The sequence below is a fragment of the Sesamum indicum genome, linkage group LG1 (assembly GCF_026168435.1).
Source record: "Sesamum indicum cultivar Baizhima isolate 11 linkage group LG1, ASM2616843v1, whole genome shotgun sequence".
NCBI classification, from domain to species: domain Eukaryota; kingdom Viridiplantae; phylum Streptophyta; class Magnoliopsida; order Lamiales; family Pedaliaceae; genus Sesamum; species Sesamum indicum.
In genome coordinates, this window is record NC_142657.1 from 22,642,376 (window position 1) to 22,669,893 (window position 27,518).

A 27,518-nucleotide genomic window follows, 5' to 3' on the forward strand; every position below is an offset into this window, starting at 1 on the left:
TTTGGCAGTATAATATGGAAAAGAGATAATATTGGACGGTCGAGATTTGGGCATGTCCTCCAAATCTCACCTTCCACTTCAAGGGACTTAAAACTCTAACCATTCATTTTCATAAATTTAATTATGAGAGGGCCACCTCACTTGACCTCACCTGCAACCATATCTCAATATCATTATTCTTCAGCTTTTCTCTATATTTTTTTAAATAATTAAAATTTACTGTATTATGATTCTTTATTTATTTTAATGGAATTAGAGTTATATTATACTTATATATTAAATGTTGATTATATGTATTAATAATTTTAAACTAAACATATACATTCAAATCAAATAAATAAGAAACACGAACTATTATAAAAGTAGAGTAATTGCAATATTAATAAAATTTGAATTTATTATTTTTTCAATTCCTACCATTAAAAACTTAACAAATTTGATCATATTTTAATGTAATTATAGACTATAGTTGATGCTGTCGTACAAAGTTAAAAGGTATAGAGCATAATTTTTTTACAATATCGATAAAAATATTTAGATGATTCATAACTTGCAATATAATGATGAAAGTAAGCGCGTTGACGAGCCAACCAACTCTGAACTTCCAAATGATGAAGATGGGGGATAAATTTGGGTCCTATAACTTGCCAAAAATAGCTTATTCATGAGGTATTTACAGAGAGTACATCTTTGAACAAATGTTGCCCAAATTTTACAACGACTAAGGTTCTCACGTTATATTACTTTCAAATCTTTGTGATAATTTATTATTTATCAATTAATCATTAAATCCCCATTAATAGTGATTATTTGAAATGGTTTAAGATAATCAATTATCAAATTGACAAGAAATGACACGGTATGATTTCAATAATTAAAAGCAACTATATAATTTAGTAATTAAATATTAAATCTAGGTAAAGATGAAATTTAACCCCCTCCCCTCAACAAGGCTACTTCTGGAAAGAAATGATATTTGATGAAATAAATAATTTAATATATTAGAAGAATAATTAATAATAATAATAATAATAATAGATACAAATTTAATGAAAATATTGGAATTTATAATTTTTACATTTGTAAAATTGTAAAAGGGTCAACATGGATGGAGCAATGCACATTTGCACAGCTGATCCAATCGCAACCTACCTCAGTTAAGTTCAATAGTAATATTAATATTCCAGGTGTTGGTTTGTCCTCTGGTCTGAGTCCTCATAGTTACTAGCTGCAACCGCGTCTGACCCCACGCCAAATAATTGAAACTCTATAAATAGATTGACGGTTCTGCCCTTACTGCCCGCTGCTCTCTCTGACGGCCCAAGCACCCGCACGCCACATTCCCTTATCTGACCTGCCCGTTTTATCCGGGCAGCTGTAGTCAGGTTCGCGTCTTCACTCTCACCAGTCAGCACCCAGCAGCAGCTTCAACTTCCCAAGGACCAAAAAATCTTTTTTCTTTTTTTGTTAATAATCTGTAATTAAAAAGGTGAGAAATCCAATTCCAATATCTGATATATAGATACAGGATTCTGTATGTATAGGACTTGACTGAGTCTATATGTGTAGCCATACACACACATACACACACACATCATTGCACCGTTGTTTGACAATGTGGAGTTTCTGAAAGGGAAGCAGACGAGCAATTTTACTTGAAGTTTGTTGAATTATATCTTTTTGTTTTTTTTGGATTTTAGGGGGTGGAGTAATGTGGAGAGTGGCGCGATCTGCTGTGTCGAGTCTCCGCCAGTCGCGGTGGCGGCTGCTGTCGACGGCGATTCCTGGACCCTGTATTGTGCACAAGCGGGGTGCTGATATCCTCCACGATCCCTGGTTTAACAAGGTTCATATTTTCTGTTCGTGCCTCCCCCCCCCCCCCCCCCCCCAATTTCTTGGCTTGTGATTTTCTTAGTCACGTTTGAGTCGATTCGATCGAAGTGTTGTCATTTGAAATTCGTTGAACTAAGATAGTAATTAGTTTCAGAGAGTTTGTGCGGCATATGCTGATTTTTTAGATCCATTTTAGCTTTCTTATTTGTCTTTAGATTGTTCCTTCATGTTTGATATTTTTGCATTTGATTTTTCTGAACTGAGTGTCACTGTAAAAACTTTAACGAGGCAACTTTTTATTTCTGAATGGAATGTTATCTGTGATGCTTGCAAGCTATGGGTGAGAATGAATTTATGGTATGATCCATGGGTGTGAAGGAAGAAAGAAATACTGTTTTGTATTTGCTAATAGTTACAGATCCTTAAAGTTATTGCAAATTGCTTTCTCTTGTTATCAATAAAAGGGGTTGTGGATTTCAATTAAAAGAAACAAGTTACCCGCAAGTTGGGTCTGCTTTTGTGTTCATTTCGCTAGATTGAAAATATGCATTGAACTTTAGCTGGTTTATGGTAAATGACATGTGAATTATTAAAATATGAGTTTCTAAGATTTTATATTATTTGTTCATAACTTGAGAGAAAATCAATATATTTGTTTGATGAGTTTATCCATAACTTGAATCAAAGTCAATTAGGGCTATCCTGATATATTGTCATAGACTCACACCTAGAATTAGGGCAATGGAAAAGATCAAGAATTCATATTTGAGTTGATTTATAAAGCCTATGGTCCAAGATCAAGTAATAACTGTTGAAGTTCCAAAAAAGCAGGATACAGGTTTCCCTTTGACGGAAAGAGATCGCCTGGGATTACGTGGTCTGCTTCCACCACGAGTGATATCATTTGAGCAGCAATATGTTCGTTTTAGTAAGTTAGCTAGCTTCTCTGCCTTCATTGAAGTGTTTATCTTATGTACTAGTTTCTGTCGGTCTGTGAATTGGCTTAGAACGACATGTTAACGTTCCCATTACTGCGGTTGTCTCCCCCAAACCTTAAATTAAAGGTTAAAACATCTGGCTCCGTTCAGCTAGACTAAAAACAACACAGTTTACTAGAAAACATTTGCCTAAAATTTTATTTGTCGACACAAATGGATGCTCTTCTTTTCTTTGAACTTAAACGCATCATGAACATTTAAAGTGTTCTAGTTTTAGTTTGTTTGTAAAGGTTGAGACATGCAATTCTGTTAGTCGTTCCTGTTATCCATCCGAGAATAATAATCAGAGAGGTTAGGCTTTTGACACTTAATCAGGAAGCTGACCAACTTATGTTTTCTTTTCTTAATGTTGAATCTTCATGGTATGACTTTTGTAATACATGAAGACTGGAGCCAGATCTATAAATGAGTTTTCTGTATATGCATCTGTCTGGGGAAATTCTGTTCTGCAAAACCAAGGGCTTTAAATTTTGAAAGTTAATCCTCGTTCCACTGCTTGTGTTGTTAGTGGAATCATATAGGTCTCTGGAAAAAAATACTCAAGGTCAACCAAATAATGTTGTATCCCTTGCGAAATGGAGGATTTTGAATAGGCTGCACGACAGAAATGAGACATTGTACTACCGAGTAAGTTTGTCGATCCATGGCTTCTATGAAGGATAATTGTATGTTAAATTAGCTGAGATGATATTTTACTTTACCTTGCAGGTCCTGATTGATAACATCAAGGACTTTGCTCCAGTAATATATACTCCCACAGTAGGATTGGTATGTCAAAACTATTCAGGGTTGTTTAGACGTCCGCGTGGAATGTATTTCAGTGCCAAAGATAAGGGGGAGATGATGTCTATGATCTATAATTGGCCCTCTCAGCAGGTATTGTGTCATAATTAACTGTTATTTACCATTGTTTTATAACTATACATTTGTATTTCATTGAATATCGTGTCCTTTTTATTAGTGACTTACGGATTTTCAATCCAGAAAAATACCGCGCAGTTGTATTTGAAACTAAACCCTGTACACCTAGATGCTATTTGGTCTAATTTCTCTTTGCAGTATTCTCTCATGTAATCTGTGATATGTCATGTTTATGAGCTTTTTAAATTGTTTTACTTTGTAACATTGCATTAATTGGTCATACACTGAGATAAGTTTGTGAAAATGTAGCAAAAGTTGCTGCTATTATTTGGTTTCTTGATAACCTTTTCTGTTAATGCATAAGCTTTTGTTTTGTGCATGGATTTTATTCTCTTTGCATCTGATGCCTCCCTGTACTTGCATGACAATCAATTATGCATTGTTACTTTAGTAGCATTGCATCAGATAGTGACTAGTTCACTCAAATTGGAAAGGTTTTGCTACATTTGGCTGTCTGGATCTTTAAATGCATCTAAATAGACTCACCATTCCGGAAATATTGTTTCATGGATGGCAGAATATATGAGTCCTCTTAGTTTTATTTCTCACAATTTTCAGAAGTTTGTTCCTCATCATCTTAGAAAAAATTGTTTTCTCCTCCTTATAGACAATTTATTTTCTCTAAGATGATGTTTTCACCCACTATCAAAACTGAAGTTTTCAGTTGAAATTTTTTCTCGTAGGTTGATATGATTGTGCTGACTGATGGCAGTCGTATTCTTGGCCTTGGTGATCTTGGAGTTCAGGGAATAGGTATTCCAATTGGGAAACTTGACATTTATGTCGCAGCTGCTGGCATCAACCCACAAAGGGTATATCCAATTCTTATCGTTTTGCTATACAGTGCTCATATATATTGCTGAGACTTAACTTGTCAAAATTGTCCACATTTATATTTTCTTCACTTCTCTTTTAGGTTTTCAGAGACGCCAAAATTTGGCTCTTCGTGATTTTTTCTTATGAAGCGATCTTCACAACCCAATTTTCATATGTCTTTTCTTCTTTTCAGTTTGGGGAAATCATAAGAATACAATCCTAGTGCTACTAAAGAAAGAAACACATGTGCATAAATTTCAGTCAAGATGCATGTATATATATGACAGTCTTAATAATAATATATATGTCTGTTTTGGGTATATTTACCCATTATGTTTTTTGTTTTTCTTACTGCATTCTGTGGGCATTTATAAGTTAAAAAAATATGCTCTTGGTTGATTTGAAAATAAAGACGGATAACATTCATTATTTCAGTTGTAACTGAATTTATTACTAATTTTGTACTTACAATTTCTGTTTTAATTGTCTGTCATTCTATCTCTAACACCTGGATTTACTTATCCATGCCAGATATTGCCAGTTATGCTCGATGTCGGTACAAACAATCAGAAGCTTCTTGAAGATCGCCTTTGTGAGTTGACTTTTTAAAGCTTACACCCGTCAATTTAACTTTCCTGCCATTTTCTTTCCCATCTCCAGTTCTTTTGCAGGACTTTTATTTCTTATTTTTGCTACAGGAATGTCATGTTACCCTTCCGTATTGGTTCACTTGGACGAAGACACTTTTATGTTAATGATTTTATGTTTACTCATTAGAGTAGTTTATCTTTAATAGTATCTTAACATGCTCCATGAGTGATCTTCAGGTGAAGCTCGTAAACAAGTAAATTTCTAGTTTTCACTGCCAACTCAATCAACATTCAACACACGCGCACAAAAAGAAGAGGCGTTAATACGAGTATCACTGTTTCAGACTGTCATTTCTGCCTGGACTTTATGATAATCATCTGGAAATTTGAAGTGGTCAAAGCTCTGAACATTTTACCTGAAAGAAGACTTTGTTTGGTTTTTCACATGGTTGTAGTTTGACAGATTTAGGACTTAGACAACCTAGGCTGGAAGGAGAAGAATATTTGTCGATTGTTGATGAATTCATGGAAGCTGTTCATGCACGTTGGCCAAAGGCGATTGTGCAGGTCCTTTTGTTCTGAAACATTTATTGTAGTTAATGATATCTGATATAAAACATCACTAACAATTTGTTGTTGGAAAAATTATATCAGTTTGAGGATTTCCAGATGAAGTGGGCTTTTGAGACACTAGAACGCTACCGTAAAAGGTTTTGCATGTTCAATGATGACATACAGGTAAATTGCCATTGGATCCTGTCTCTTTGACTAGGATAAACTGTAGATTCAAGAAGAGGTTCCTTCAAGTGCATTTCCGCACTAATGTCCTTACTCTTACCTCTACATATACAGGGAACAGCTGGTGTTGCATTAGCTGGGTTACTTGGCACTGTCAGGGCACAGGGACTGCCGCTGACTGATTTCGCAAACCAAAAGATTGTTGTGGTGGGGGCTGGAAGGTAGGATGTAGTCTTGGTTTTGATAGACCGTCTGTTTTTCTAATGACAAATTAAATGATCTGCAGGAAGCTTTGCTTTATTTTTATTTTCTTACTTCAAAATCTGTATTGCAGTGCAGGACTCGGTGTTCTTAAGATGGCATTACAGGCTGTTTCAAGGATGTCTGGATCAGCATCGGACTCTCACTTTTTCCTGCTTGATAAAGATGTATTGATTCACAACTTAAACACGATATCAATATAAATTATGTTTTGCTCCAAACTTGTAGCAATATTGCGACAATTTGTTGGAGATGGATTTTTATCTATGACTTAGCATTGGCTTGAATAATAGTGGTAAGGGAAGAGATGAATGTGATGCGTCAATTGACATCTCAGTCCGTCAGTCTTTCTCCTTAAAATTCTTTTTTGGGTTATGGGACCCTAAAAATTTCATTCTGTCATCTGCCTTGAAGGAAAGGGGTGGGGAATAAACCTTCTGCAATTGGAGTTTGAGGACATTACTAGGCCAGTCTGGAGATTATAACTTAGTTTATAAGTTATGTGGATATTCCCTCTCAATTTGGTTCGTTTTGTAAGTTTGAGCATGTACATTTGCAGGGTCTCATAACAAAAGAGAGAAAATGTCTTGATCCTGCGGCTGCTCCTTTTGCTAAGTCCCAAGGTGAGATTGAAGGACTCGGACTCAGTGAGGGATCCAGTCTCACTGAAGTGGTGAGTCTTTTCTGCAACATCTCTAAATATATATTGTCTAGAGACGAAACTTTTCGTCTTGTTTAAGCTCTCTAACATGACCATGAGCGTCCTGAGCACTAGCTTTTCCTTTTTGGGTTTTTCATGTTTCCGTGATGGAAATCTTGTACATCTGTATAATGACTCCAACGCAATCCAACTACGGTGCAGGTTAAAAAAGTTAAGCCACATGTGCTTCTTGGTTTATCTGGAGTTGGTGGCATCTTTAATGAGGAGGTTCGTTCCCATTTCTCTAACCTTCTCCTGTACTGCATCATGTACCTCTGATTTTCTTTGTTTTATGATTGTCTGAAGCCGGCTTCAGTATTCCATTTAACAATTGACTCAGTTTGTCTTACTTGAACACCAAAATATGAGAAACTGGCAAATCTTTCTGTCCTCTGCATGGTTCTAGTCCAAGAAAACATTCTAACAAGAATATGAAGTTTATAAGTCTTCTGTTTCACTCAGAATGTAAGGTCATGCTTTAGAAGAGATATAAGAACTTCCCATTTACTCATTTAAAATTTCGAATTCTTGTTGTAATTAAGCCTTTTGATATTTAGGCATGTTCTATTTTCTTGTGTTTCCCCTGTTAGGGGTCTGTACCATGTATATTGTATTCATGCTAAATGATTTTGTTTCCTAAGGATTGTATTCAGTTTGTCAGAGTTAATACACTGATGAGCTGCAGGTGGTATTATTTCCTTTTATGATGTATGACATGTTTAAGGAGTATTTGAATATTAACTCTTTGCCTACTTGACGGGCCTGTAAATAGGTCCTAAAGGCCATGCGAGAGTCGGACTCCAGTAAACCTGCTATATTTGCAATGTCAAATCCCACAACAAATGGTTAGTCTTTTACACTTTGCTACTTTGACCATTTTGTTTCATGTACTCGTAATTCTCACGTTGGACCTGAACATATAAACTACTCTCTTTACATGCTTCATGGAACAGCCGAATGCACTGCTGCTGAGGCTTTCAAACATGCTGGTGAAAATATTGTCTTTGCCAGTGGGAGCCCATTTGAGAACGTCGATCTTGGTAATTTCTTAATTTTGCCCGAGTAATTTGATTTCTGTCATTAAACAATTGAGCTGCTTCCCCATCCATGATCAAAATAACTGCATATTACTCTTCTAGTTTCTTTCCCATTATGTTCTCAGTAGTCATACTAGAGTTCTAATTCGTACTATTTGTGGCAGGAAACGGGAAAATTGGTCATGTTAATCAAGCAAATAACATGTACCTATTTCCAGGGTCAGTATTAATTCCTATTATTGTATGAAGATAAGTATTTCATTTGTTGTATTTATGATTTTCTGAATTTATGACCTGCTCATTTAGAATCGGCTTGGGAAGTCTTCTCTGTGGTGCTCGTATCATAACTGATGAAATGATGCAGGCAGCTGCTCGTTGGTATGGACAAGCAACTTCTTTTTCTAGAATTCTATGATGTTATGTTGGAAACATAAAACGAGGTTGAATAATTTCCTTGGACCCTATATGTTAACAAATTACATGTTGCTAAGCTGTTGATCTTTTATAGTGCCACTAGTAACTTGACATACTCATTTGATATGTGATAAAACTTGTTTTAAGAAATATTGTTCATTGGGTGGTGTTTGAACCTTGGCTGGGTTTGTGGTCTTCACAGACCTAGCCCATTTTCTAGAAAGCTAGCAATTTCATAATGCATTATTTTCCTATTCTATTCATAAGTGCTGTGATTGTAACTCGGCCTATCATTAACTAAATATTTTTGAACTGTGGTTGTTTGAGCAGCCTTGCTTCGTATATGACCGATGAGGAGATTCAAAGAGGTGTCCTGTATCCATCTATTGATTGGTAAGTTTGTCAGGTTCCCTAGATGAGAAGTAACATAAAAGCCATTGCAATAACTAGATATCAAATTAGCTTGGTTCTTCAGTTCGATCATATTAAAGAAGAAAATAACAGTTACTGTTACATTATACACATACAATATCTGGCAATGATTGATGTAAATAAATTTGGTGGCTTTCTGTTTCCCATTTCGTAATTGAGAGATCAACAAATTACTGCATTCCTATTTGCTTCAAGAACACCTCATACTAGGAAACAGATATATTGGGCCCTACGTATTGCATCTGTAGCTTTTAATTGTCTGTTTATTTTTTAGTTTCTTCCTGACCTCATAGTTTTATGTGGCCAGTATACGGGATATAACCGCAGAGGTTGGAGCTGCCGTCTTGAGGGCAGCAGTAGCTGAGGAAGTGGCTGAAGGACACGGCGATGTTGGGCCCAGAGAGTTGTCACACATGTCAAAGGTAGGCTGAGCTGTACACTGGGCTTTATATGAAATTCATATGTGTACTTTCATGAATCAGGAAACAGGATGCTGACACTTAGGAGTAGGAGAATAACGTCTAATCCTTGACTTGATGGTGATACATGCAGGATGAAACTGTCCGATATGTGAAAGACAACATGTGGTATCCTGTTTATAGCCCTCTTGTTCACGAAAAGTGAAGCTGTTCCAGCCTTTATTCTTTTTCTTGAGGCTGTTTTTCTTTATGCAGAATTTTCGGAACTTCTGCAGCCCATTGTATGTTTAGGACTAATTAATGAACTCGGATAGACAGCAATGCAAATGAATTAGATATAGCAAGCGTATAAAGCAACTAGACTTGTTTCACTTTTGTTTCTGAATCCACTCCTTCCGGGACTGTTGTAACAAGTACTTGTGTACCTTTATAAGCTGAAATCATTCAATAAAGCCCTCATTAGTTAATGAATTTTAGAATATTTTCTTTCGTAGTCTTTGTTTTGGCACAAGTGAACTCAAACATGGATTGAGTTTTTGGTACCTGTTCAGGCGAGTAACTTTCATCTGGGACAATTCTTGTGAAATCTCAATGGTTGCAGCACCTGGCAATGAGGGTTGATGCAACGGAACTATTACCCGCTAAGGCCTCATTTATTTTGGATGATTAACCACGATATCATGACTAATTATCTCTTGTTTCTTGTTTACTTAAAAATGGGCCGGCTAGTGATATATGCATTAAGCTCGGAAATAAATACTATTCAGTTGTGATTGAAATTCATATTTGCATTTGGTTATAATTTTATCACCACCAAATTTCAATTGTCCTTTTCAGTATTTTTCCCTCTTTGGCCTTGTTTTGAATTTAATTATCCCAACAAACCACCTGTTGAAGTGATACAATATCAGATTCTTTTCTAAAAAAACAATAAACTTTGGTGCACAAAACGTTGCATAAATGCTTAATAATCTTATCACACAACGTTGCATAAATGCTGCACAAAAAGATAAAATGATTATTAGAGGGGTGCAGATGCAATTTACTCAAAAGATTATTAAGCAAGCATGCATGTCCTTCTGAGTCTCCTCACCTTATCTTATAGTCCACCTACCATAAAACACACACACACACGGAAACAGAGTCAGAGACTTAAGGATTCACAGCGCCACTTTCTCCTTTTGATCTCACATAGGCATAGCCATTCATCCATGGCTGAAGCAAGCAGCACAGTGATCAAAGCAACGTAAGTATTAGTACATCATCCTGCTTAACAGATCAAAAACTCCCATCGTTTTCCAATCTGTGATTCCTACTTGTTATATAACAAGCAGCAGGTATGCAGTTGTCTCTGGGGCAAATAAAGGGATAGGCTTTGAGATATGCAGGCAGTTGGCTTCACATGGCATCACAGTGGTGTTGACTGCTAGAGATGAGAATAAGGGGCTTCAAGCTATCAACCAACTCAAAGGCTCCGCCCTTTCTGATCATGTGATTTTTCACCAACTTGATGTGACTGATTTAGAAAGTATTTTTTCACTTGCTGAGTTCATCAAATCCCAGTTTGGAAAGCTTGATATCCTGGTATGATTTGCCAGACTTTCCTCATAAAATTGTTTCTTTCTTATTCTTTTTATTGAAAATATAGGTTTTTTTTTTTTTCCTGAAACTAGGTGAAACTAGGTGTTGGATATTGGGTCGCGTTAGAGGACCCTTGACCCAAATGCATCCATATTTGAGATAGAATTGAGTCTTCCAAATATATATTGTGATAAAAACTCATGTGAGATAAAAACCTATCTAGCATAGAGTTTGTAGTCTTCCATTTATGTATTGGGATTATGGACTCCTCATATAGGTTTATGTACACTTTATAAATAGGGCACATGGTTGTGATTAAATTACAACACACAAAAATACAAATGTGATACAAAATGAGTTGATTACAATACTCTCTCCAATTCTATCTCTCTTTTTCTCTCTACATTCTTTCTTGGAGCACCACCATAAGCTCCTTGTATTTGAGGTAAGCAAATGAGTGGATTACTCTAGTAGTGATCACATCAAGGAGAGTAAGGTATGTTGGTGATGTGCATAAGATTTGGAGTAAGATCTAACGTGGGGTATATCTTGAAGATGTTTGTGGGATGACCTCGACTCAACAAAAAAGACGATGTATTTGCGATTCATAGAAGGCATGAGCTTGTAGACGAGGCTAATCCGTATGCGTGGATCGATATGCTTCCGCTAGTTAAGGTTAAGTCGGTCCACAATTATGAGCCTATATGATTAACATCTATGTGCACATAACCATTTAATTATATGCGAGATTTATTAATGAAATAATATATGAATTATGGATTATTATTTTCCAACACTAGGTAAGCAACTGATGTTCGATTTTAAGTTATCAAGTAGGTATCAAATGATTTGTCATTTTTCATGTGGTTCCTGAACTTGAATATAGCACCCTGCAGCTTGTAAGTATGTTGATATGGGCTCTTCTGTTTTCCTCTCAGGTGAACAATGCAGGGATTAGTGGAGCCATTTTCCATGTTGAAAAAATTGAAGCTGTTGGACCATTTGTATTTCACTTTTCTTTCCCCACTCTCTTACCTAAACTTTCACCTTCCGTTTTTGTGTTCGTCTTATGATGCTTACTACTGCGTATTCTTCTCAACATGTAAGTTCTTTTCTGTGTATATTGTATGATAATTCATTTGTTTAATTTCATTTTCTTGGTCCAGATACGAGAAGCCAACGTAAACTGGGATGACATAGTAACTCAGACATATGAAGCGGCAGCAGAAGGCTTGCAGACAAACTACTATGGTGCAAAAAGACTGTCTGAAGCACTTCTTCCCCTTCTCCGGCTTTCTGATTCACCTAGGATTGTAAATGTCTCCTCTGCAAGCGGGAAACTAAAGGTATCTCTCATCACATACAACCAACACTTAATTTACACTGCATTTCAACCTTTGACAAGGTTATCTTTCGTCCATGAAATTTCCAGTATATTACCAATGAATGGGCCAAAAAGGTACTAACCGATGCTGAAAATCAAGAGAGTTTGGACCAAGTGCTGAATGAGTTTCTCAAAGACTTCAAGGAGGGCAACTTGTATGTAGAAGGCCAGCCTGGAGTTCTGGCAGCATATACAATCTCGAAAGCAGCCATGAATGCACATACCAGGATTCTTGCAAAGAAACATCCTGGTTTTCGGATAAACTCCGTCTGCCCTGGCTATGTCAAGACAGACATCAACTGCAATACGGGCATACTGACAGTCCAAGAAGGTGCTGAAAGTGTTGTCAGGCTCGCCCTACTGCCTGTTGATGGCCCGTCTGGATTGTTCTTTGTCCGAAACCAAGTGTCATCTCTGGAGGAATGAAGTTGAAACATCTCCACAAGCATGAGGTTGAGGCCCATTTTATTCAAACCCAACATTTCAACTCCTATATATGATCAATTCCACAGAAAAAACTGCTACATTGGGCCGTTGGTCTCCCCTCTTTTATTCATAAAAAATGAAATAAGAAAATTTGAGGTCCATTTAGTTCTGCTTGTTAGATTTGTTTCTCAGCAGATTGGTCCAAGTAATAAATACTTGTCTATTTCTCCTTTGGTAAGTCTAAACAAAGTACTAATCTATACTATTATAAAGAGAGGAGGACTTAGAGATATAAAAGGGTGGTTTTCATACTACTTTTACCAAAAATTATGTTTCTCTTCAACTTAATTCAATTTTACCCATTCTCTTTACCCACAACCCCTTTAGAATTATTATAATACCATTAGGCTATTTTATTATTATACAAAATAGATCCTTCAATTTTCCAACTTATGTTAAATTAACTATTCAATCATGCAATTACATGGATTCGAAAAGTAAATTTAATCCATTTTATTTAATTTTTTATTGTTAATTGAAATTGAAATAACATAATAGTGTTTATTTTTGCATGTATATATATATATATATATAATGATCGTTATCAATATAACATAGAAAAAAAATGCAACTTACTCTTGTAATATTATAAATGTGCAAATTACCCCTTTATAAAAAAAATAGCAATTTACCCCCTTATATTTTTTAAAATACAATAATTTTTTTCATGTATTTTTTAAAATGAAGCAAGTTAGGGAGATACATTGTTTCGTTCCTAAATTGCTCCATATTGAAAGATACAAGAAGATAAATTGTTATTATATTTTCATATGAAGCAATTTGCCAATTTACAATATTACAAGAGGGTAAATCGTATTAAACCCATATAACATATATCATATAAAATGTCAATTTTTAATTTAATTTGAAAAAATATGTATTAATAATTAATGCATTAAAGAAAGTTACCAAATAGTTTTTGCGAATGAATTTGTAAGATAAAGACAAATTTTAATATAAAAAATATTATGAAATTTAATAAAATAAAAATATTATTAAAAATTATGCAAGTGCGTGCCACCCATTATCAATACCAGGAAAGCGATTTTACCCTTTGTGCTGGTGAACACCATGCTTACACGTGGGAGCCCAGAAATTCGAGTTTAATCAACCAACATGAAGAAGGCAAGAAGAGCATTACGTACAGAAAAACTCAGATGAGCTTTCCTCTATGGCTGAAGTAACGAAGAAGTAACAAAGCAATTTTCTTTCCTTTTTTGTCTTGTGGAGTAGTCTTTATTGTTATTTGAGTTTTGTTTGCTTATAGACATTGTGTGTGTGTGTTTTCTCTACTGCAGGTATGCTGTTGTTACAGGAGCAAACAAAGGGATTGGGTTCGAAGTTTGCAGGCAGTTGGCAACTCAAGGCATCACGGTGGTGTTGACTGCTAGAAATGAGAAGAGGGGGCTTGAAGCTGTTGAAAAACTCAAAGCCTCTTCCCTTTCTGGTTCTATCATCTTTCATCAGCTTGATGTGACTGATTTAGCAAGTATTGCTTCCCTTGCTGAATTTATCAAGTCCCAATTTGGAAAGCTTGATATCTTGGTATGAGCAGAGTTGTTTTCTTTTTGTAGTGACGTACTCATATGTTTATTTCTAGGATTACACATAATTATACTAATTTAGTCAGTTGTTGTTCTTCATTAGCAGCCCATTTACGGATTCTGATATTTTAGATTATGTTTCTGCTTGAGTGAAGTTATCACTTGTTAGATTATTGTGAATGCAGAAACATTAACCTGTTTGGATTTTCCTGTGATGATAGTATTATCAAGAAATTCAAGAGTTAAGTGTACATATTTTTCGCTTAACCGCTTTGGTGATTCTTGGTTCTTGTTTTATATCATTACTGCAGTCCTCTGGCTTGAATTTTTCCAGTTCCCAATCGTTGGATGATATATTAGGCATGATCAGCTATGATTCAGCTGTTGCTTTCTCATACAACCAAAGACTCTTTGTGTTCACATTTCGTTTCACAGAGTACATATATAGCTAAATTGAGGCAACTGTGCAGGTGAACAATGCAGGGATTGGTGGAGTTACAGTCGACAGTAATGCTATTAGAGCTGTAGCTGGAGCTGCCGGTGAGGTAAGTCTATCTGTTTTTCATATACTGAAGGATCTGCATTAATAGTTCTGCGAAAGAAAACCAATAAGAAGGTCAATACCATATCAAAAATGTGTGTACTTCTCTTTATTTTTATCAGGCTATAAGTCCATTATACATACCTCTCGAAATAAATGGATCTTCTGATGCAGACAGGAGCAGGAGTCAACTGGACTGAGGTAGTGATTCAGACCTACGATTCAGCAGCAGAATGTTTTCAAACAAATTACTATGGTGCCAAAAGAACTGCTGAAGCACTGCTTCCCCTACTCCAGCTCTCTGATTCACCAAGGATCGTTAATGTATCTTCTTTGTTGGGGAAGCTTAAGGTACCATTCCTGGCACATTCTTTACATCTGCTTTACATATACACGCTAAGTTTTAAGAAATAGTAGATTATAAAGAGCTAAATCACCCAAAACAAGAACTTCAATGCTATAACTATTGATGTCAAAGCCTTTTGTTTTCAGAACTTACCAAATGTATGGGCTAAAGGTGTACTCAGCGATGTTGAAAACCTCACAGAAGAGAGAATTGACCAAGTGCTGAATGAGTTCCTCAAAGATTTCAAGGAGGGATGTTTAGAAGCCAAAGGCTGGTCTGGTGCATATATGGTCTCTAAAGCAGCCATGAATGCCTACACAAGGATTCTAGCCAAGAAATATCCGAGTTTTCAGATTAATTCCGTGTGCCCCGGATATGTTAAAACCGATATCAACTTCAATACTGGTTATTTAACGGTAGAAGAAGGTGCGGAGAGCCTGGTGAGGCTGGCAGTGTTGCCTGATGATGGGCCTTCTGGCTTGTTCTTTGATAGGAAGGAAGTCTCATCTGTCGACGAATAATAAGTATGTTTTCAGGGTATAAATATTTATCTTATGTTTCTCCTGGAGTTGTTACAATGATATTCTGGAATAAAAATGATCATTTGGTGGGGTACTTGTTTCCATGAAAATGCTTGTAATGGTGACAAGTGTTCTTTGAATTCCAGTGTAGCTAAGAACTTGTTATTCAGTTGTTCTGCAGAAATGGCTCGAAACTATCTGCAGTTACAATTTGATTTAGATATTTAGCTAAGTATTTGCATTAAATATCGGTTTTTTCATTTATAACAGACTCCGTAATAGAAAGTTTTGGGGTTCTGTTTCTTGGGAGGTAGTCCCTTATATACATATGAGTATAATTCTACAACTACAATAAATATACGAATTTTACATTTTTTTGTGGCAAGTATGTTGATTTGGGTTTTTTCGTTTTCCTCTCAGGTGAACAATGCAGGCATTACTGGAGCTGTTTTCCATGTTGAAAAACCAGAAGCTTTTATCATTATATCTTAATTTATTTGTTGCATTGTATTGTGAGTTTATGTCTTTTTATTTCTTCTTCTTCCTCCCGTGTTCTTGTTCCTCTGTAACAGCCCAATATGAATCCTTTTTCTTCTCTGATATTATGATGCTTCAAAATTAACAGAGATGGTGTTGATATGTCCCAATTTATCCTTGCCTGAGATGTACATGTCAGCGACGTGGGAGCATAGAGCATAATTTGTTCCATCCAATTTAATACCAATAGGCGCGGCCGGAGACTCAAGAGTGAGTTGGGGAACTGACGCCTTTGGTAGAGCTTCAATCATTTTCTCTGTGAGGTCATTTCTGATTGTCAAGGATCAGAAGTCGTGGGTTGAACAGTTCCATCGGTGGGCTCCGATACCATGCCGAGACTATGGACAAAATACTTTGACTATCTTGTTTCTTTATGTATCATTTGCATAGGTGCGCCACTATAAAAGAGAAAAACATAAACTATATTATGCTATGCAGATTTTTTGGTTAAAGTTGAGATTATTTTATATCCCCATAATTGCTCAATTTGCCAAGTCACACCAACAAAGGCTTATATTATAGCAGGGGGACAAACAGAAACTTTGTGCTAGTTTACAAACACAAGAATTCAGATTGAGAGCATCAAAGATAGAAAGAAAACATTGAGCTTCATCAATGGCTGAAACACCCAAAAGGTAACTAACCACAAACTTAACTACAGATGAACTTCTCCCATCTCTCTCTCTCTAAATTTATGTGTTGCATATATTGTGGTGGATATCTTTTTCTTCAGCATCTTTGTTTGATTTGAATTTTGGTGCTGCAGGTATGCTGTTGTTACAGGGTCAAACAAAGGGATCGGGTTCGAGGTTTGCAGGCAGTTGGCAGCTCAAGGTATCACAGTGGTGTTGACTGCTAGAGATGAGAAAAGGGGGCTTGAAGCTGTTGAAAAACTCAAAGCCTCTTCCCTTTCTGGTTCTGTCATCTTTCATCAGCTTGATGTGGCTGATTCAGCAACTGTTGCTACCCTTGCTGAATTTATCAAGTCCCAATTTGGCAAGCTTGATATCTTGGTATGACCACAAACTGTTTTCTTGAATCCATTGTTATCCTCCCCATTCAGTAGTAACCATATATTTTCTTCTAGTGTCAGATATGATTAGTATATCTTGCCTGTTCTTGGTCTTCGCTTTAACAGCCGATTATGAACCCCTCATTTTATCTTGAATCTTTTGCTCAGAGTTGGATTTTGAATAGCAGAAAAGTTCATATGGTTGGGTTTTCTTGAAATATTGGTATTGTTATCAAGAAGTGAAACAACTAAGTTTAGATCTAACTACCGACAAGGTGGTGACTTGAACAAACAGTTATTTTGATTTTTCTTGGGTTAAAATTTCTCAGTTCCCAAATGTTTGATAATAAGTCAGGTAACAACAACATAATTCATTTGTTGTTCAGTCTTGCTGTGTTAGGCATGATCAACTAAGAATCAGCTGTTGCTTTCTCCAGCCGTTTCGTTCTCATGTCTTTCTCTTGATTTATACAACTTAGATATATAAATGGCTAAGTTGAGGCCAATCTGCAGGTGAACAATGCAGGAGTTAGTGGAATCACTGTTGACCGTGAGTCTCTGAAAGCTTCCCCTGGGGCTGCCTCTGAGGTACGTAGATCCAGTTTCTTGCGTTTCTTATGAACTTTTTTGAATCTGGGCTATCTGGCTCAGATTATATGATAATATATTGATGTTTCTTCAAGATAAAATCTCCGAGAAGAGTAATACCTAGATACACGTCAAAATGTGTGCACATTTATTGTATTGGGCACTTCGCTTCGGCTGTGAAGAAACTATAGTATGGACTGATTCTTGAGTGCTCCTCTATGGCAGACCGGAGGTTCAAAAACCAATTTGAGTGAGATAAAAATGATTCAGACCTATGACTTAGCAGCAGAATGTCTTCAGATAAACTATTACGGTGCCAAAAGAACTACTGAAGCACTGCTTCCCCTACTCCAGCTCTCTGATTCACCAAGGATTGTTAATGTAACCTCTTCGTTGGGGAAGCTCGAGGTACTCTTCTTGTCACATTCTTGCATTTTGCTTCATATGTAGATGCTATATTTTCAAGAAACAGTAGCTTAAAAAGAGCTCAGTCGAGTCAAAACGGATATGTGAGTTTTACTTCAAAGCACTAAGTCAGTTAACCATTGATGTCCGAACTTTTTACTTTCAGAACATTCCAGATGAGTGGGTTAAAGGGGTACTCAGCGATGCAGAGAACCTTACAGAAGACAAAATCGATCAATTGCTGAATGAGTTCCTCAAAGATTTCAAGGAGGGGTCTTTAGAAGCCAAAGGCTGGCCTAAATATAACGGTGCATATATTATCTCTAAAGCAGCCTTGAATGCCTACACAAGGATTCTAGCCAAGAAATACCCGAGTTTTCGGATCAATTCCGTGTGCCCCGGATACGTTAACACCGATATCAACTTCAATACTGGTCATATGACAGTAGAAGAAGCTGCGGAGGGCCTGGTGAAGCTGGCATTGTTGGCTGATGATGGGCCATCCGGCTGCTTCTTTGAAAGGAAGGAAGTCTCATCTTTCTGAAGAATAATAAGTATGAGTGTGAGGGTATGTAGAATTCATCTTTAAGTTTCTCCTCAACTTCCTCTGATGATGTTGTGGAATAGTTTATGGCGCATGAAAATGTTTGTAATAAGTGTTTGTTTGGATTCCAGTAGTGTGTTGGCTGATTCAGTTGTTCAGCAGAAATGGCTCCAAACCCAAATTATATGTAAAATGACTATTTGCATTTAAATTTTTAGCTAAGTTTTTTCATTTGTTTCTTGGAGGGCTAGTCCCTCTTTTCCTGAGATATTGACTATAATCCTAAAACCGTAACAAATAGAGATGGGGGGCAAAAATGCATTTCTTCTGCTGGTTTTGTGGTTGCATGCACATGGGCAGGTGGCCTCCCCCAAACTGACCATTGACTTCACACACTCACATGGGCAGGTGGCCTCCCCCAAGCCTGAGGGTGGTCTTAGGGTTACAATTTTACAATGTGACTCGCAGCTATTCTACTACTTCTGAACAACGGTATTTTGTATGGTTCTTTCATTATTAATTATTTACGATCCATTCCTTTAATTGGAGTTGAGTGACAATGTGAGAATCTTGTTGCCTTGTGTGCATGTTTTATGTTCTTGTTGTGCGTGCAGAAATTAAATGACGGTGCTGCGAATTGATTTGTTGTAATGGTGGCGATGCCGTGAGTTATTTGGGACGGCTTCAATTGAAAATTGATAGATGGAAATGCTTGGAAAGAGGGGGAGGAGAAAACAACTGCAAGAGAGGAAAGGACTTTTCTTCGACAAAAGGGACCCTAAACCGGTGAGCGATTTGGTCGGGAAAGGTTAAAGGTTGCATTTTTGCCAAGATTTATCTGCCATTTCTATATTTTTAGGATGCGAAAGTGCCTATCAACCCTATTTTCAGTGCCAATTACCCCTGAAATTGACCTGTTTTTGCAAATATCATAAACGGAGGGAATTTATGCGTGTGTGAGCGTTGAGCCGGCAAGGAAATGAAGTTGCTTTTCTTATATTTTATGAAATGTTAGAGTTGGTAGGTGAACTACGAACCTTCACCTGGCTTCTAGGAGTTGCCTGCCTTTCCCAATTCTCATATTTGAATATTGGTAATGATATGTATAGCTGTAAACTTTCTTTCAATAATTAATAAAGATATGCCACTATAAAAGAGAAACACATAAACTATATAAGTCCATACAGATTTCTTGGTTAAAATATTGAACATGTAACATGCCTAAGTGGTTGAGATTATTTTATATCCCAATAATTGCTCAATTAAACGCCAACAAAGGCCTATATTATACCAGGGGGACAAACAGAAACTTTGTGCTTGTTTACAAACACAAGAATTCAGATTGAGCTTCACGTTGACCATCAAAGATAGATACAAAAGATTGAGCTTAATCAATGGCTGAAACACCCAAAAGGTAACTAGCCACAAGCTTAACTACAGATAAACTTCTCCCATCTCTCTCTGGCTTTTAGTCTTTTTATCATTATATCAAGATTTATTTGTTGCATATATTATGGGTGAATATCTTTTTGTTCAGTTTCTTCGTTTGACTTGAATTTTTGTGCTGCAGGTATGCTGTTGTTACAGGGTCAAACAAAGGGATCGGGTTTGAGGTTTGCAGGCAGTTGGCAGCTCAAGGTATCACAGTGGTGTTGACCGCTAGAGATGAGAAAAGGGGGCTTGAAGCTGTTGAAAAACTCAAAGCCTCTTCCCTTTCTGGTTCTGTCATCTTTCATCAGCTTGATGTGGCTGATTCAGCAAGTGTTGCTTCCCTTGCTGAATTTATCAAGTCCCAATTTGGCAAGCTTGACATCTTGGTATGACCACAAAAATCTGTTTTATTCTAATTGATCTGCTCCCCCCTTCAGTAGTGTAACCATATATATTCTTCTTGTCAGATATGATTATTATGTTTTCCCTGTTCTTGAAATATTGGCATTGTTATAAAGACATGAAACAATTAAGTTTTTCAGATCTAACTACTGACAATGTGGTTGTCTTGAACAAACAGTTAATTTGATTTTTCTTGGGTTGAATTTTCTCAGTTCCCAAATGTTTGATAATAAGTCAGGTAATAGGAACATAATTGATTTGTTGTCCATTCTTGCTGTATTAGGCATGACCAACTAAGAATCAGCTGTTGCTTTCTCCAACTGTTTTGTTCTCATGTCTTACACTTGATTTATACAACTTAGATGAATAAATGGCTAAGTTGAGGCCAATCTGCAGGTGAACAATGCAGGGGTTAGTGGAGTCACTGTCGAGGGTGAGTCTCTGAAAGCTTCCCCTGGGGATGCCTCTGAGGTAAGTAGATTCGTTTTCTTGCGTTTCTTATGCACCTCTTTTTTGTATTTTGGCTCGGGTTATATGATAATACATTGATATTTCTTCAAGATAAAATCTCCTAGAAGAGTAATACCTAGATACCTGTCGAAATGTGTGCATTAATTGTATTTGGCACTTGTGTTTAGCTGTGGAGGAACTGTAGTATGGACTGATTCTTGAGTGCTCCTCTGTTGCAGACTGGAGGATCGAAAAGCAATTTGAGTGAGATAAAGTTGACTCAGACCTATGACTTAGCAGCAGAATGTCTTCAGATAAACTATTACGGTGCCAAAAGAACTATTGAAGCACTGCTTCCCCTACTCCAGCTCTCTGATTCACCAAGGATTATTAATGTATCCTCGTCGTTGGGGAAGCTCGAGGTACTCTTCTTGTCACAATCTTGCATTTTCCTTATATATACATGCCATATTTTCAAGAAACAGTAGGTTAGAAAGAGCTTGGTCGAGTCGAAACAGATATTTGACTTTTACTCCGAACTTTTTACTTTCAGAACATTCCAGATGAGTGGGTTAAAGGGGTACTCAGCGATGCCGAGAATCTTACAGAAGACAAAATCGATGAAGTGCTGAATGAGTTCCTCAAAGATTTCAAGGAGGGGTCTTTAGAAGCCAAAGGCTGGCCTAAATATAATGGTGCATATATTCTCTCTAAAGCAGCCTTGATTGCATACACAAGGATTCTAGCCAAGAAATACCCAAGTTTTCAGATTAATTCTGCTTGCCCGGGATACGTCAACACTGATATCAACTTCCATACTGGTCACTTGACAGCGGAAGAAGGTGCGGAGAGAGTGGTGTGGGTGGCATTGTTGCCTGATGATGGGCCTTCTGGCTGCTTCTTTGAAAAGAAGGAAGTCTCATCTTTCTGAGGAATAATAAGTATGATTGTGATGGTATATGGTATTCATCTTTAAGTTTCTCCTCGACTTCCTCTGATGATATTGTGGAATAAAGGATCATTTGGTGGATTAGTTTGTGTCCATGAAAATGTTTGTAATGGTAAAAAAGTGTTGTTTGAAATCCAGTATTGTGTCAGCTGAGCACTTCTGATTCAATTGTTCAACAGAAATGGCTCCAAATTATATGTAATAACTAGTTTCATTTAAATATTTAGCTAAGTATTCTCATTACTGTTCATTAAATATCAGTTTTTCCATTTATAAAAGAGACTTGTTGTTTCTTGGATGGGTAGTCCCTCTTTCCCTTGCATATTTTGTAATTATGACTACAATCCTACAATTATAATAAGTAGGATAAATTACATCTTGAAAATTTTACATGTTCAATTCTTGGCGGCAAAACTTTACGAGTACATTTCTAAATAAGTTTATTAATATTCCTTGGAATTGTATATTTGTATTTTTATAAAAAATAGAAATATAGTACGGTTGCATGCTGTAGCAAGAAAAATAATCAAGCTTCAAATAGGAAAACGAGAGGCGTAGACGGCAAAAAGTGTATCTTCTGCTAGCGTTGTCTGTTGATGCACGTGGACGTGGGATCCCAAAGAAGTTCTAATTTAATCCGCAAGAGTCCAAAAAGGCAATCGCACCAAAGTTCTAGTTTAATCCACCAAGTCCAAAAAAAACATCACGAGAGCAAGAATTCAGATTCACATCCAAGGAAAACATTGAACTTCATCAATGGCTAAAGCAACCAAAAAGTAACAAGCCTCTGTTTCTTGCTTTAACTTCATACATCTTTTTTCTTCTTCTTCTTTTTTTTTTTTTTTGGTTTTAAAATTTTTATCATTATATCTAATTTTATTTGTTGGATTATAATGTGGATATATATCTTTTTCTTCTGTTTTTTTTTTGTGGGATTTTTCCTTGTGCAGGTATGCTGTTGTTACAGGGGCAAACAAAGGGATTGGCTTGGAGATTTGCAGGCAGTTGGCAAGAGAAGGTATCACAGTGGTGTTGACTGCTAGAGATGAGAAAAGGGGGCTTGAAGCTGTTGAAAAACTCAAAAGCTCCGGCCTTTCTGATTGTGTCGTCTTTCATCAGCTTGATGTGGCTGATTTAGCAAGTGTTGTTTCCCTTGCTGAATTTGTTAAGTCCCAGTTTGGAAAGCTTGATATCTTGGTATGACCACAAACTGTTTTCTTGAAATTGATTTTTCTTCCCCCTTTTCAATAGTAATCTTATTGTTCAGATATGATTATATTTTCCAGTTCTTGTTCTTCCTTAACAGCCCATGATGATTTTTTACTAAGTTTTTTTATCAGAGTTTGGATTTTGAATGGCAGAAAAGTTAGGTTGGATTTCTTGAAATGGTATTAGTATCAAGAAACGAAGAACTACTGACAAAGTGGTATCTTGAATAACCAGTTAAATTGATGTTTGTTGGGTTTTGTTTGATATCATTATTGTGTTCCTCTGGGTGAAATATCCCAGTTCCCAATTGTTTGATGATAAGTTGTTAACAGCATCATAATTTATTTGCTGTTCAATCTTCTTGCTAAATCAGACAGGATCAACTAAGAATCAACTGTTGCTTTCTCCTACTATTGCTTTTTCACGTCTTTCTCTTGATTTACGGAACTGAGGTGTACATATATTAGCTAAATTGAGGCCAATCTGCAGGTGAACAATGCAGGGATTGGTGGCGCCATCGTTGACGGTGAGTCTTTCAAAGCTTCTGCTGGGGCGGCCAGTGGGGTGAGCCGATCCATTTTCTTGCATTTCTTGTGCACTTTTTCCAAATTGTGGCTCGGATTATATCATAATATATTGATATTTCACCAAGATAAAACCACCAAGGAGGGTATTACCTAGATACATACGAAAATGTGTGAGCATTGATTGTATTGCATTCTGAAAAAGGCACTTCTCCTTGTTTATCTTTGGCTGTGAAGAAACTACAAAGCACGAGTAAATGGTATTCTAACTGATTCTTGAATGCTCCTCTGATGCAGACTGGAGGAGCAAAGATCAATTGGAGTGAGATAATGACTCAGCCCTATGATTTAGCAGCAGAATGTCTTCAGATAAACTATTACGGCGCCAAAAGAACTACTGAAGCACTGCTTCCCCAACTCCAGCTCTCTGATTCTCCGAGGATTGTTAATGTATCCTCTTCGATGGGGAAGCTGGAGGTACTATTCTTGCATTTACTTCATATATGCACTCCAAAAATCTTCAAGACACAGTAGTTTAGAGTGAGCTCAGTTAAGCCAAATGAATATGTGACCTTTACTTCAGAGTATTTAGGCACAAATTGCCTACATTGTGTATATATCAAAACAAACCATTGATCTTGAAATTTTTTGTTTCCAGTACATACCAAATGAATGGGCTAAAGAAGTACTCAATGATGCCGAAAACCTCACCGAAGAGAGAATTGATCAAGTGCTGAATGAATTCCTCAAAGATTTCAAGGAGGGTTCTCTAGAAGCCAAAGGTTGGCCTGGTTATTTAAGTGCATATATACTCTCTAAAGCAGCCATGAATGCGTACACAAGGATTCTAGCCAAGAAGTACCCAAATTTTCGGATTAATTGTGTGTGTCCTGGATACGTTAAAACCGATATCAACTTCAATACTGGTTATTTGACACCAGAAGAAGGTGCGGAGAGCCCGGTGAGGCTGGCTCTATTGCCTGATGATGGGCCTTCTGGCGAGTTCTTTGTTAGGAAGGAAGTCTCATCTTTTTGAGAAATAATGAGTGTGATTGTGAGGATATGCATGTAGTATTCATCTTAAGTTTGTGGTGAAGTTGCTCTAGTGATATGGTGAATGTCTGATCATTTTGGTGGATTAGTGCGTACAATGAAATGTTTGTAATGGTAATAATCACTCTGTTTTTGAGTTGACTTGTTTTAGATATGACTTTGATCTCCCTCCAAATTACAGCATTCAACCTACCTAATGCAACAGTTGTTTGCATTGAAATTTTACCTCTACATCTTCTTGAGAACTTTTTGGATATAGCACAAAAATTCAATCTTTTTCATTAATAAAAACCCAAAGTTTGTAAAGGTTTTCTTTCTTTAAGTAGTACTGCCCCATCTCCTAAATAATTTTGGAGAAGCTAAGATCATATTGAAGTCTTCATATCAATAACTTAATATAAATATATATATTTTGTTAAAAAGTATCTTAATTTTTACTATGAAATTTCATATAACCACACTGATTAATTTTACATAACTTGATATTTATTTGAGATTAAAATAAATGCAAATCTTCAAATTAAATCCATATACTACTTTTTTTTTTTGGGATAAATAATCCATATATGCTTTCATTGTTAACAAGTTATTCCAAAATATATTCTCCATAATATTTTTATAAAATCAGCACAAGCTGATGTAGCCTGGGAGTTTCCATGCCACATATTTAAGCAACAAGAATCAAGAATCTCAAACAATAAAATCTCTTCTTCTGAAAGACAACATAGCCAACATTTGAGTATGGAAATGAAGCCTTCTGGAAAGTGGGCTAAGACAACACGTGGACAATAATATACTATAGTCTTATGTTTATTATTATTTCATTAAAATAAAGAAAAACAAATGTTCCGACTAAAACTCTGGATCAAGAGTTCATCAGCTTCTTCTACCATGGCTGGACTAACCCCAACAAGTACTGCAATCAAGAAGTAAGGGAAATACTGTATACCATTCTTGAAACATTCTTCTCACCTTTCCCATCAATTTCTTGATGATATTTCACAATTCCATTGATTTATTTACCTCTATTGACAGACACACAACACCCATATATATATACTGTGTGTGTGTGTGTGTGTGTAATATTGCAGGTATGCAGTTGTTACAGGGGCAAACAAGGGGATTGGATTGGAGATATGCAGGCAGTTGACATCTCAGGGTGTTTCTGTGGTGCTGACAGCAAGAAATGAGAAGAGGGGGCTTGATGCTGTTGAGAAACTGAAAAAATCTGGGCTTTCTGATTACATAATGTTTCATCAGCTCGATGTGATGGATTCAGCAAGTATCGATTCTCTTGCTGTGTTTATGAAGTCTCAAATTGGAAAGCTTGATATATTGGTATGATCATTGACTACTTTCTTGGAATTGGGTTTTTCTGTTTTCCCCTTTTCTGCTTCCCGTTTAAGTTTGATCATGATTCTTGGCCCCTTTTCTCCATTCAGTTCATTTTCACATTGAGTTTTACTATGATTTAGTTTTAAGATCAATTTGGCTGAAGAATACGTGGATCTTGCTAGCTTGAGATATTTTATGGTGAAGTCCAGTTGGAGTCTTGCAGTTTTGGCTAATTTCTGGTGTAATTGTATCTTTAGTGATGAAGATTCATATCGTTTACTTGATTATAAAGAATGAATATGTAAAATGCAAAGTTCGGTCATGTGCAGGTGAACAATGCTGGGGTTGGTGGAACTACCGATGGCGGGGTAAGTGTTCTTGCCTTGTCTTTACTGGAAAATCAATTTGTAAGATGATCTGCTTGATTTATGCTGACTATCAGTGTCCTGCTACTTCGAGAAGAGCAGTATCATTATCTTGCATTGAAATGCTCTCAATTGTGTGCTAGAATTAGGTGTATTATCATGTTATCAACTCCCGACGTTTCCAAAGCTTATCCACAGTTTTACTTGTGTAATTGCTGTAGATTCATTTTGAAGCAATGTAGTTATGCTTCTTCTATTGTTCCAAGCTTCAATGTCACTTTCTTGGTGCAGACTGGTGGAGCAAAAATGAAAAGGACTGCATATGAGTTAGCAGTAGAATGTCTGCAAGTGAACTACTATGGCACCAAAAGAACCACTGAAGCATTGCTTCCCTTACTCCAACTCTCTGACTCTCCAAGGATTGTTAATGTTTCCTCGTCAATGGGGGCGCTAAGTGTACTATCATACTTTTCATGTTGACACGGGCATTTATATATATATCTCTTCTAAGCTTGTTTGATGATTCGTCTTTGCTTTCTTTAGGTAAGAACCCTGAATGAGTAACTGTTGCTGAACTTCTTGTCACAGGGTATACGCAACAAATGGGCTAGAGATACACTTAACGATGTTGAGAACCTCACAGAAGAGAGCATTGATCAAGTATTAAATGAGTGCCTCAAAGACTTTAAGGAGGGATCTGTAGAAGCCAAAGGCTGGCCTAGTTATATGAGCGCGTATTGTATCTCAAAAGCAGCCGTGAATGCATACACAAGGCTTCTCTCAAAGAAGTACCCCAAAATGCTGATTAATGCTGTAGGCCCCGGCTGGACCAAGACCGATCTCAGCAACCATACCGGGACACTGACTCCTGAAGAAGCTGCCAGAAGTCCAGTGAGGGTGGCCCTGTTGCCTGATGATGGACCTTCTGGCACGTTCTTTGAACGGATGCAAGTTTCATCATTTTAATGTTCGTCCATCTGGCTTGTTCTTTATTCGGATGCAAGTTTCATGGTTTGTTTTTTCATGTCTGTGTTAGATGTAAAGGTTTTCGGACAAAACTCAAAACTGATAGTGAATGAATTGTGATTTAGGTGAAGATAACTGTCTTGCAAAGGTACTTGACATGTGTTTATGTTATTTATTCTTGAGCAC

At 36.7% G+C, this 27,518-nt stretch overlaps 7 protein-coding genes across 8 annotated transcripts; all 7 read left to right on the plus strand.

Annotated features, from left to right (window-relative positions):
* Window positions 1–1,314: 1,314 nt before the first annotated feature.
* Window positions 1,315–9,630, plus strand: NAD-ME2 (NAD-dependent malic enzyme 2). Its single transcript, XM_011093507.3, has 20 exons — window positions 1,315–1,489; window positions 1,701–1,846; window positions 2,665–2,761; window positions 3,340–3,458; window positions 3,540–3,707; window positions 4,436–4,564; window positions 5,100–5,160; window positions 5,622–5,725; window positions 5,813–5,896; window positions 6,011–6,117; window positions 6,231–6,324; window positions 6,717–6,830; window positions 7,020–7,085; window positions 7,630–7,702; window positions 7,811–7,897; window positions 8,059–8,113; window positions 8,201–8,272; window positions 8,639–8,701; window positions 9,048–9,162; window positions 9,293–9,630. Exons 2-20 carry the CDS (start codon window positions 1,712–1,714, stop codon window positions 9,362–9,364), a joined length of 1,815 nt encoding a protein of 604 aa, XP_011091809.1. The 5' UTR covers window positions 1,315–1,489; window positions 1,701–1,711; the 3' UTR covers window positions 9,365–9,630.
* A 535-nt stretch (window positions 9,631–10,165) lies between these two features.
* LOC105172161 ((+)-neomenthol dehydrogenase) lies at window positions 10,166–12,711 on the plus strand. Its single transcript, XM_011093519.3, has 5 exons — window positions 10,166–10,405; window positions 10,494–10,743; window positions 11,679–11,744; window positions 11,907–12,086; window positions 12,173–12,711. Exons 1-5 carry the CDS (start codon window positions 10,227–10,229, stop codon window positions 12,548–12,550), a joined length of 1,053 nt encoding a protein of 350 aa, XP_011091821.1. The 5' UTR covers window positions 10,166–10,226; the 3' UTR covers window positions 12,551–12,711.
* Window positions 12,712–13,647: 936 nt separating this feature from the next.
* On the plus strand, window positions 13,648–16,188 carry LOC105174332 ((+)-neomenthol dehydrogenase). Its single transcript, XM_088883827.1, has 6 exons — window positions 13,648–13,801; window positions 13,909–14,155; window positions 14,625–14,699; window positions 14,870–15,046; window positions 15,188–15,565; window positions 15,983–16,188. The coding sequence occupies exons 1-5, from the start codon at window positions 13,782–13,784 to the stop codon at window positions 15,560–15,562; spliced, it is 894 nt and encodes a 297-aa protein (XP_088739953.1). The 5' UTR covers window positions 13,648–13,781; the 3' UTR covers window positions 15,563–15,565; window positions 15,983–16,188.
* Window positions 16,189–16,347: 159 nt separating this feature from the next.
* On the plus strand, window positions 16,348–18,879 carry LOC148789536 ((+)-neomenthol dehydrogenase-like). Of its 2 annotated transcripts, none has more exons than XM_088883808.1 (6): window positions 16,348–16,489; window positions 16,622–16,734; window positions 16,866–17,112; window positions 17,625–17,699; window positions 17,925–18,107; window positions 18,271–18,879. In XM_088883808.1, the coding sequence occupies exons 2-6, from the start codon at window positions 16,715–16,717 to the stop codon at window positions 18,646–18,648; spliced, it is 903 nt and encodes a 300-aa protein (XP_088739934.1). In that variant the 5' UTR covers window positions 16,348–16,489; window positions 16,622–16,714; the 3' UTR covers window positions 18,649–18,879. The 2 variants fall into 2 exon arrangements, with proteins under 2 accessions (XP_088739934.1, XP_088739938.1); XM_088883812.1 differs by having other exon boundaries at window positions 16,350–16,489; window positions 16,625–16,734.
* A 955-nt stretch (window positions 18,880–19,834) lies between these two features.
* LOC105174340 ((+)-neomenthol dehydrogenase) lies at window positions 19,835–22,178 on the plus strand. Its single transcript, XM_020694986.2, has 5 exons — window positions 19,835–20,062; window positions 20,219–20,465; window positions 20,878–20,952; window positions 21,171–21,353; window positions 21,485–22,178. The coding sequence occupies exons 1-5, from the start codon at window positions 20,043–20,045 to the stop codon at window positions 21,860–21,862; spliced, it is 903 nt and encodes a 300-aa protein (XP_020550645.2). The 5' UTR covers window positions 19,835–20,042; the 3' UTR covers window positions 21,863–22,178.
* A 314-nt stretch (window positions 22,179–22,492) lies between these two features.
* LOC148789537 ((+)-neomenthol dehydrogenase-like) lies at window positions 22,493–24,820 on the plus strand. The gene is made up of 5 exons (XM_088883823.1): window positions 22,493–22,656; window positions 22,831–23,077; window positions 23,579–23,653; window positions 23,911–24,090; window positions 24,272–24,820. The coding sequence occupies exons 1-5, from the start codon at window positions 22,637–22,639 to the stop codon at window positions 24,647–24,649; spliced, it is 900 nt and encodes a 299-aa protein (XP_088739949.1). The 5' UTR covers window positions 22,493–22,636; the 3' UTR covers window positions 24,650–24,820.
* Window positions 24,821–25,388: 568 nt separating this feature from the next.
* Window positions 25,389–27,517, plus strand: LOC148789538 ((+)-neomenthol dehydrogenase-like). Its single transcript, XM_088882068.1, has 5 exons — window positions 25,389–25,595; window positions 25,758–26,004; window positions 26,331–26,369; window positions 26,658–26,822; window positions 26,955–27,517. The coding sequence occupies exons 1-5, from the start codon at window positions 25,510–25,512 to the stop codon at window positions 27,330–27,332; spliced, it is 915 nt and encodes a 304-aa protein (XP_088738194.1). The 5' UTR covers window positions 25,389–25,509; the 3' UTR covers window positions 27,333–27,517.
* Window position 27,518: the final 1 nt, after the last annotated feature.